Source organism: Mya arenaria, chromosome 11 (genome assembly GCF_026914265.1).
Source record: "Mya arenaria isolate MELC-2E11 chromosome 11, ASM2691426v1".
Lineage (NCBI taxonomy): Eukaryota > Metazoa > Mollusca > Bivalvia > Myida > Myidae > Mya > Mya arenaria.
The window spans coordinates 44,279,308-44,290,262 of NC_069132.1; the positions used below are offsets into that span (position 1 = coordinate 44,279,308).

The following is a 10,955-nucleotide window of genomic DNA, read 5'->3' on the forward strand; positions in this document are numbered from 1 at the left end:
TAACAAAATCTGATTTATTGCGTAAGCGATCGGTATTTTAGGAAAACGCCACAGTAATATTTGAACAGATGTATCTATTTTCACCATCGGCGTGTTGATAATGAGTTTTGTCTTACAAACCGTTAAATATTCCTTAACAAGAAATCACCGTCTGTTGCATGGGGTATAAAAAAAACAATTCTCACATATGTCTATATTTATAATTATTATACATAACATCGACGTTGTATTGGAATTGTACATTGTTTATACACACATTACATATCACAATGTATTTAAAAGTTCTGGGCATGGTCGTAGAGTTGATTCACAATTTAAAAAGGGTATTCATATAGCTACACAATTATTAATTTGTGAAATCATTAAAAAAATAAACTGGCGAACAATTTTTTTTTTTTTAGAAACAGCAGTCAAGAACAAATTTTTATTGTTCCAAAATATTGTTTTTATAGAAACAAATTTTACTCAAAAATAATTGTCAATGCTTGCATGTCCCTATAAAAATGATAATATAATGAATTAAACAACATGTGATAATGTTACAGATATAAAACACGCTTCAAAACCAGTCAAGGTATAACAACGATCCTTAAACATTACACTATGGACGCTGGACATTTATTCGCGTCAAACACGGGTTCAATTCTGGAATGTTCCGCCAAATTGTATGTATTTCCATTTGTTCTAACACGACTTCTGCTTTGTCTTCGCATCAGTATGTTAAACTCCTTTCGGAAATTATCATTAAGCCATCCGTACATGAAAGGATTTATACACGCCGACCCCATTGCGAATATTTTTAAAAGAAGATCAAATAGTTTTATATGACTTCCAGGAATAATGTTTGGATAAAACTCCAACATAAGTGCAAGCATTGTCCAGGGAGTCCAGCATATCGCATAAAATAAAACTATGGCAATTAAAATTTTGTTCGTTTTGTGTTTATGCCGTTTTTCCTTCTTTTTGATCGGCCTCCGTGTTAAAACATTACCAATTCTTATGTATAAGAATGATGTCACAATTAAGGGCATAAAATACTGAACAACTAGGATTGAAACTGTGTAGGCATGGCGAAGTTTTAAACTTGTCCACATTTCAGAGCAGTATGTTTGATAAATCTTAAGTTCAGGAAAGTCAATTACTGTGTACTCCATTTGAACGATAAGTGGAACCGTCAGTACAACAGCAAGTGTAGCAATGGAGACAACTAGCCCAACAGCCATTTGAGATGTCATGCGTTTGCGGAATGGATGAACTATGAGAATGTATCGGTCAATGGCAATCATTAGAATCGACATGGTGGAGACGAACACCGGTATACCATAAGTGGGCATTACAACTTTGCACAGCGCTTTTCCAAATGCCCACTGGTTAGTGAGTTGGTAATGAAGCTGAAACGGCAAGTTGAACACACACAACAGAATATCGGAGGCTGCCAGTCCAAGGATGAAGATGTTCGTTGGCACATGCAGGTGCTGATGTTTTATGAGAACAAACACGATAACCATATTTTCCAGGAATCCGAACAGAATCACAATACTATAAATCACTACTGTAGCAATTCTCCATTTTTGGTCCTGCAAAATATCCAAATTTTCGGGTTGTTCTTGACTGAAATTGTCTAGTCGCCTTTGAATTTCTTCGAATGACATGTTGGCAAAGTTAAGGTATATTCCTGTAGATCCATAGCCAATCGTTGTGGCATCAGTTGTAGTTTTCTCCATTGCTGTGGTGATGCCCGGTCTTTCCTCAAGATGCATCTGAGATAATGATTCGAATACTTATATATGTAGCCCCGATCCTCTAAATTAGCACGTTTACTCCGAACGAATAACATCCACAGGTCGTTAACTTGTACCTTCAAGAACGTTCCTGCTGATAGGATCAATATGTTTGAAGTAAGATGTACACACTTATATTAGTCATAGAATTACACATTAAGAGACAATTTGACTGCGTGTGTGATATTGTTTACGTAATTAATTGAAACATTCACATGTCTATTTATGGCCATAAACACACAAAACAAGCCATTGAACACTTATAACATACCAACTTGGTGCTTAACCTTTTTAAATTAAAGTTTTCATGATATTATTCAGAGAGTTCTTCCGACGATAAAATCCCTAATTTATTTCTACTGTTCGGAGCGCCTGCGACTGAAGAGAAACCAAAATTGGTAATTTTCATGGCCGTTTTCTCCAGTTGTAATGTCTCTACTTCTGTTAACATGAGTGGATTCAGGATTGGCCACCTTTTGTCTGAAAAAATAGATAAGAATCAGCTTTTCTATATTTACTGCTCCTTTCACTTGATTATTTTCCCTTTCGAGGAAACATGAAATATTCACGAAGCTAATATTACAACAGTTTTGCCATCTTTATAGTAACAATAAACGTTCTTAAAAATATAAAAACACTTAACAGTAAATTTATCAGGTCGTTTAGATATCAAGAAGAACTTCTATTATATTTTGAAATCGTTTATAATATTCATTATTGGTCGATCATGTTCAAATGAAGGTTACACGACAAGGTATCTCTAACCAAAAAAAACCTGAATATTGCTCAATGTCTGTATATCATTCAAATTTTGAATTATAGATATTAATTTAAAACATACACATGTTTAAGTTATGTTTATCTTTTTTAAGTGTTCTTTCAAGGCGCTTTAATTAATGTTTTTGCTTGTGTGGTCAGTCTGAGTTGGTTGTAATCGATGTGTTTCTTGTTCAGTGTAAGGCCTTAGTCTTGTACTTCAAAAACAATGATTTAACAATGTTTTAGTTAATAATCGGCAACTTGGCTTGTCCCTGTATTTATCTTTACATTATTAAGACCATTTTGATTTCATTTATAAATGATTTTGATTGTGTTTTGGGCCAAGGGGGCATTCATCAAAATCGCATTTGGTTTGTTTGGCTAATAGACTTGTTAATGTTGTTTTCCGTGCATTTTTGTGAGGCCCCATAGCGAACACACGATGACGAAAGATCTTAGATAATACTCATTACATTTTTTTTGTGTAATTTCCCGTCATTTAGCGTAATAGGCATGGATTTATAAGAAGCTTCGCCTTTGAATGTATTGATTTAGGGATAACACTACCGGGAATTGCATTGATGGAATTATTATGGAATTAGTTTTAGAACAGAAAAGCTTGTGACCTGCATGAAGTAATATATCCGACTAGTTTCTACATTACAATGTAAATCTCATGCGAGCCATCATAATTATCAAATGTCAGCAACTGCTAAATAGGACTGTTTGATATGATTAATAACACTCATGGTCATGGAAGTATGAAATTGGTCAAGGAAGTTTGGATATGGGAAAAAGTCAGGGAAAGGTCAAGGCAATTTTGAAGATCGAGGGCCGACAATAACAATTTGTCAAATAACAAAAAAAGGAATTAAGGCTAAAGCAATTTCTTTTTGGTTAATCCAAATACTTAAAAAACACTTTCATTGGCACTATGGTGGTTGGAGGCCAACATTAATAATTATGCTCATAGATGACCAATTTAGCTCCTATTAACACAAATAGTTTGGTCAGGAGAAATTGGGCTTTAGTCTATTACCGTTAGGGAAAAGTCAGGGCATTTTTTCTATGATTTGTGGGAACCATTTAAAATGTCAATAAATAGAAGCATTCTGTTAAAACTCTAGCTTATATAGACGGTTTTTAATGGAAAATTAAAATTGCATTTTCAAAATTATATTGTATAAGTAAGTCAATACCTGTTGTCTTTCATACTTGCATTATTCCTTATAGATGTAAATACAACTGAACAGCAATGTATTTCAAAACACGAATTTACCAATCTTTTCAAAAACTAAATATTCTTTTTTTATTTTTTATTATTCACAAACATTTACAGCCTTGTTATTTTCCGGGGATACTTTCCAACTGAAACGGTAAATAACCTCATTAATTTATGTCTTAAGCCTTGTAATATTCTGGGGATTTTTCCGCACTGAAAGTATTCAGCGAATGGGATGTATTAAAAATTGCAATAGAAACAACAAGGACAATCCAAGAAACCAAATTTTTAACAAATTATGAACTTGTTATAGGGTACAGTGACCTAAGCTGAACAAGTACACAATGAACCATCACATTACATGACCTCTATAATATAAGTTTTAAATTCAATAAATGTAAGAGGCTTTATTATATTCACTAAATGTCTTCCGTGTAAATGAGTGAAACTAGTTTATATGGGTGTGGGACATAGTCACTGAAACCGTAATCTAATTCTCCTCCAGTTGATTTGCGATGTTACTTTGTTAACATCCATAAATAGAGTAACATTTTGCATTAATTTTCTAATTAAAATTTCACAATTATCTGCACAGACTAAACTATTGTAAGGAAAATAAAATAGTTCACAAAGAAATGCGTAAAAAGTTATCAATTATTAAACGCAAGAAACAAAGATGATATAAATTGCCAAATAATGTGTCATTAATATATGCCGTTCTCCAGAATAAAACAGCTGTCATGTATAATAGTATCATTTATACTGACGTGAGGCCAGAAACAGCCGCATTGACTGCATGCCATCAATAACTCACACAGACGGAAGGGGACCGACTTCATCAATGGCATTATCAAATACAGTTACTTTGGTATGAATGAAATACCGACACTGATGACCCGTTACCTTAACTCGATTTGTTGGTAATTCTATAGGAAACACGTCAAAACAAGTCATTAATTGGTATGAACCAACTCCTCCACTTAAGATTGGTGCGTTCCATTGATGTAGTTGAAAACCATGCGTTACAATATACATTTTTGAACATGTTTAATATTTTCATAACCATAATTATTACTATTATTTCCATTTGTTTGTTAAAAAGCATGTATTTAGTTTCCTTTTAAAAGAGTTTTGAGTATTCAATGAAAATTAGTTGAATTTTTTTTTTAATATATACATATAATTTAATTATAACTATATTTTATTTTAAATGGACAGGTTTAAGAAACTTATTTGGCTAAATGAAGTAAATCATTTGCTATGCGCTAAAGATTTCGACAAAGCTGGGCTTCTATACTTAGTAAGTAAATTTGTTTGTCTGTTCCTACCAAGAGGTACTATTTTTGCACTGCCATTAAACAGTTAATATTCAGTCAAGGCATATACCACAACAAAGATTTGCGTGCAACAAGTTTAAAGTCAGTTATACAAATTAAGATTCATCAATGGGTTGCAACAAGACACATTTTTGTCCTTGATGTTTACTGATAAATAGATGCAGAAGTTCATAGTTAGCATTCATAAAAGAAGCCCAGTATATCGAATGTCCTTTTCGAATGAATGTTTATTGCATAATCGCAGCTCAATAAATCATTCAAGTCTTAAACTTTTAGTATAATGTTGTTCATAGTTTGATTGACAGATAAGGGAGGTGGGAATTTCGTTTTCCTTTATCAGAAAAAAATGTCAGTATGACTGACATAAACAGCCGCTATGTGTTAATCAAATATTGAAGTAAACAGTCAAAGAAAGAAATTTATATAATCGAAGATATCGTTTATATAACCGTAGACAAAGACATGAGACAAACACTCAGGCGCCGCATTCATTGTGATAGAGCAGCGACCTTTAAAACTCTCACTCTTTGTGATATCGTCACGATTGCAAACACTTCAACCCATTTGGATATTGTAGAGTTAAAAAGGACAGAAAACAGTTTTAAAAATAACTAACACTAATTATAATGTAGATGTAACATATGTTTGAAATGAACAAAAAGGAACTACAAAATGTAACCTTATAACGTTGTATATGTAAAATAATTTTGAAAATGAAATAAATCACATAAATCACATAGTAGCTACAAAAGGTTTTAAAAATGAAATAACACTGTATATTCTATCTTTTTTTATTAAATAAATAGTCGTAGCTATGGTTTTTCTTTTCTTTGTGGTTTATTATAATTTGAGACTTAAAGCGATTTTTATGTGTCTAAGGTGTTAACAATAAATTTTCAATACATAAAAAAGATTTAACTTGTGAGTTTGGTGAAAAATGTATTTCATGGTAAACATTTATTTTTGAAATTATTTATTTTGAGTAAACTTCGAGAACATCCTTGATGTATTAATGTAAATGAGGGGTGAACAATAAAACGATGCAAACTTGATATGTGTATAGTAAACTGGTTCCGATTTATCGAAACATTTTAAGTCCGTAATGACGAGGTAACAACTAGCTCACAATAATTGTGCTGGTGTTACGTGTGTAATAGTTACATTATTGAGAGTTTTTTTTTAATTTTAACGAATTTATTTCAAGGCTGTCCCGATCAACTATTTGTTAAATCAAGATTAGATTTAAATAAAAAAATTGGCTTCGTGAAAGAAACTACCTAAGCTTGGTATGTTTAAGAACTTTCGAGAAATTAGGACCTGTTGTTTTTAAAAATACACATTATGAAAAGCACATTTAGTATTAGTTAAACCATTGTTATTTAAATGAAAAATATTATTTTGCGAAAAAAGTCGTTCCAAAGGTTTGTTGGAAGCGCTTAGATATATTAAAAAAATAGTTTCGATTCGAATTGATTTTTTTTAATTTCGCTGCATATTTATCTTGGGGTAATATTTTTGTTCAATACATGTTGACCTATTTATCAAGTTCGTACGAAAAGATATTCGAAATTGGTGAAAATAAGCTTTGTGCAAATGTTGTCGTTTTTCATTATTTACTAAATGGTGCTAGAATTGTCCGGGGATCCATATTTCACGATTAATCCTGCAATAAGGACTGAGAACTTATAATTTAAAGTATTGAACCTTCATCAAGTTTGGTTTTGGCTCGGACATTTGCATAAAAACTGAAGGAAGTACCAAAAAATTATTATTAATGACTTACGGAACAATTACAAAATGAGGCTAAGCGTCTTTAACCTCCTTGACTCCTTAACTCAAACAGATCCCGGCTATTTTTCAGGATTGACAATTTTCACCTGTAAAACCGCAACAATCGTCCTTTTGCAGTAAATATACTAGTTGATGTATGTGTCTGTAGTATTCACTGCATTATAGTAGTAACAACTGCTGAATGTTATCTGTATAATCTCATACACAGAGTACTCTGATATTTAATCATATGATACATTTGAATTACTTTGAAGTATTTTTGTAGTTTGCAAACGGGGATAAATGGTATTTTAAGTATCAAATAATTTAAACTAAAGGGTAAACAGTATCGGTGTTACATTGCATTATACTTAACGAGCAATATTTGATCAACAGTAATATAATTTTGAGAACGAAAACACTCAATTAATATAATCATTATCTTTTCTGTAGAAACACCCGTCTTATGTTATTATATTTTCAATTAATCATACTATTATTATCTTATTTAAAACATGATTGATTTGCATTTCCAATGTTAAACATCACTTCAATTCTCCTGATAAACTTCCATTTTAGTTAAAATGATACACTATTACCATTCACTAATAATCTGCCCAAAGCATATATCCCTTCATTCTCTTAAAATGACTAAATGTTTTTAAAACAGTCATTTATTCTAACTGATTTATTGTATACAACATAAATTCCATCATTCAATTTTGACACTTATAATCCGCGGTAGTTGTTAATTAACTGATCATTACCTGTTTATTAATTATCCGGTTTGTAATTTCACATGCGAAGGCATCTCTCGGTTTCAAGAAACTCAATGGATTGATCACTTTCCAACTACACTATTCTAGCAATTCTCCGATACAAGGCTGAACGACACTGCTGCTTGGCTAGGCTTCGAGGGAAGAGTTCAGCTTGTTCTGAACATATCGGAATTTCGCTGGCTTTAACTTCTGATGAATACTTGCATGTGACATTGTTATTCCGCAAGTTTATTAAAATATTGCCGTTATTTGAATTTACATTTTTTTCTTCCTATGATATTTCATTGTGTGAAACGGCAGAATTATTAAATATATTTATGAAGTCTATGTTGATGATTAAGATAACATTGTTGCAGATTGCATGACCAATTAATATTAAGAACAATACTTTTTTGCTGTTTAACAAAGAATGCTCCTTAGACTACCAACATTCGTGGCTGTTTTAAGGTCAAAACACAATACCTGCGTCCGATTTTGCGTTGACATCTCGTGAGCCAATGAGCTCGTATTCTAAGTCAGTAAGATGACCAGCATTAAAATTATTACGATTAAAAACTCCATTAAAAGCAACATTAATAGCTCACTCTGGCCATTTTAAATTGTTAAAATTCAATATATGTCATCTAACTATTACATAAACACCAAGAGGTTCAAACATAAAAGGCGTTTGCTTGGAAAAGAGAAACGTTATTGACATGTAAGGACTATAAGTTTAATAACGTCAAATGAGAATTGATAATTTCGTTTAGAAAATTTTACGTTGGCCAGATGATCAGCATAATATATTCGTACTTTTAATAAAACACACTTTTACAAAAAACAACAAACTTATTTCAACAAACATGATTTTGCGACTATCTTACCACAAACAGAACGTTGCGAGGACACTTTCTTTGAGCCGGTGCCGACAAGGAGTAGGATCTGTAACGGTTTATGTCTGAACAATTGTACGCATCTTCCATCATCAAATATGACAAACAAATCATTAGTTATCTGCAACAGTTAAGTTAAATGAATTTAATGTTAAGCACGCCATTATATCATTGTTTGGTGCTGCTGAAGTTTTCACTACTTGATAGCGTATCGGATACAATACCGTTCAATACATTTGTCTCAGTATGCATGTTAAACGGCCTATTGGTATTATATTCAAATGTCATGTTCATATACTTTATAGAAATCAGAGAATTGAATGTCACTAAACAAAAACTCGGACACCTGCAATTTTGTATTTATTAGTTCTTGTCAGTTTTATCTATCTTATGTCAATACAAATGTTCTTCCATTGCGCTTTGCTTAATAAGTTGCACTAGAGTTTCACAATAGTGGATTGTATCTCTGATATTATAAGACTCACAATGCCGTAAGAGCTTAAGGTCTGATTCAACAAACCTATTTAAGTCTGATACAGTAATTAAGTAGGTTTTTATTAATCAAACGTTTATAACATGACCGATATAATATTTTTGGGAATTAGAAAAAAACTTGCACAAGTATTGCATTTAGTTCTGAAATCCTTGCCTTAAACACACCCCCATCTGTGTAGAAGAAAAGCTATTTCTGTGAGAGACAATTTATTTCTGTCTACATCCTTATATCAGTATTTTGGTCTCACAAAGAATTCGTGAGCTGGGGTATGATATGTTTTCCAGCAATATTCTCTTAATAGAAATGGAACTGCAAGGCATTTACATATTTTCCACATCATGGCCTCTTTATCGCCAATAATAACATCACAAAACCATAATTGAGTGGTTTTTTTGCAGACACTCCTCTAAGTATTTTGTCAACAGTACATTTTAGTAAGTAGACAATGAAATATCGTATTTATTTACTTGTAGAAATGATCTTTTCGCTATGTATAGAAGAGTGCTATAAAGAAACGTTTAATGAAAGTTGTATTTAAATTGAAATTAAGATACAAATATAAATGTTAACTCTGAGTTCCGAGTTGTTCGAAATTTATTCTAACAAAAGAAAAGAAGACATGTGACACTGGTGTGGATGTTTTATGAAATAACTTGGAAATGGTTTATTGCCTGCCTTCTAAAAGTTGAACGTCAGATGATTCTAAATCATCTCTTATTCGGAATACGTTACAATGCACGGATTCGTTTCAATAATGTTCTTAGTTGATTGTAGTCGTTGAGTTCATAATATTTGTTAATTAGCTTTAGATTTATTTATACTGAACTTGAACCAGTATTACAATAAACAGATCATTAAGGAAAGGAAAACTCATCTTATTGCAGTGTCCTATGCTCCTAAAGTTTTAATAATTTTTTGATTACTACTTATTCCTGAAGTTAAAGGGGCCGGTAAGCGTTCACATAGTTTTAACGATGCTTTATGGCATGTTTCATGGCGAAAGCAATCATAAATAAAGTATGCTTTGAAAAATAAATAATTAGAACGCTTAAAATACATGCACGTGGATATAGCATAGACTGCAATTGACTGAAATTCTAGGCTTGAAGCGAAAAGATTATAAGCCACATTCAATAAAGGAGAAGATAAAGTACTCTTGTTTGATTTCATACCTTTACGTGAAGAACTGTCAACGATTCTAGCACTGACGTGTCTGGCCTAAAGTGCTAAGTACATTATTTTGTATGCACACTACGCGAGATTATTTCTTGTATATGATTATCTTTAACCAGATATCCCTGGTTATCTGTGTTCTAAGAAAAAGGTTAGTGAACCTCTAGTTACGCTTGTCTATCCTTTTAAGGCGTTTCAAGATCACCTCCGTATGCGTGAAAGTCATTGATCTTCGTGTGTCTTATAGTCAATCTTGATGGACAGCATTTTGGTTTAAACTGGTTTGAACCAATCCTCTTATTATTCGAACAGCCAATATACTGGCATATATAAAACCCTCCCAACGAGGATACAAGATTAAAAACATTAAGGTTTATCAAATTCCGTGATTCTGTGAAGATCTTATCGGTCTTGAGTGCTCAGAACATTTTTGTTTTGATCACATTGATGTATATCGTACAATGGTTTTGTAGTAAAATTCTAACACTTCAGATCAAATGCACACATTTAATTTTTATTCATTACCTACGATGCTATTGGAAATGATGAATTATAATGAGAAACAATTAAAGAGTTTAGATTGTGTTCTGAAAATAGACACCAAAAACTAACCACTCAAGTGAACGTTTTGCAGAAATAAACATATATGTAATAATGTTAATGTTAAGAATAATTACAGGGTTTATCTTATCCCCATTAAGAAGTGTCAGATATATATTTGAGTTTATGACCTCAATGTTTATTTCAATACTACCCTCTGATTACA

At 32.1% G+C, this 10,955-nt stretch overlaps 1 protein-coding gene across 2 annotated transcripts; it reads right to left on the reverse strand.

Annotated features, from left to right (window-relative positions):
- Positions 1-213: 213 nt before the first annotated feature.
- Positions 214-7,756, reverse strand: LOC128207570 (neuropeptide F receptor-like). 2 transcript variants are annotated; one of them, XM_052910586.1, is made up of 2 exons: positions 7,637-7,756; positions 214-2,261 (listed from the first exon to the last, which is right to left on the reverse strand). In XM_052910586.1, exon 2 carries the CDS (start codon positions 1,758-1,760, stop codon positions 597-599), a length of 1,164 nt encoding a protein of 387 aa, XP_052766546.1. In that variant the 5' UTR covers positions 1,761-2,261; positions 7,637-7,756; the 3' UTR covers positions 214-596. The 2 variants fall into 2 exon arrangements, with proteins under 2 accessions (XP_052766546.1, XP_052766547.1); XM_052910587.1 differs by lacking the exon at positions 7,637-7,756 and adding an exon at positions 6,918-7,000.
- Between the last annotated feature and the right edge of the window lie 3,199 nt (positions 7,757-10,955).

Coding starts and splice junctions, on each gene's coding strand:
- LOC128207570 (XM_052910586.1), bottom strand. CDS start 1,760: ATGCATCTTGAGGAAAGACCGGGCATCACCACAGCAATGGAGAAAACT.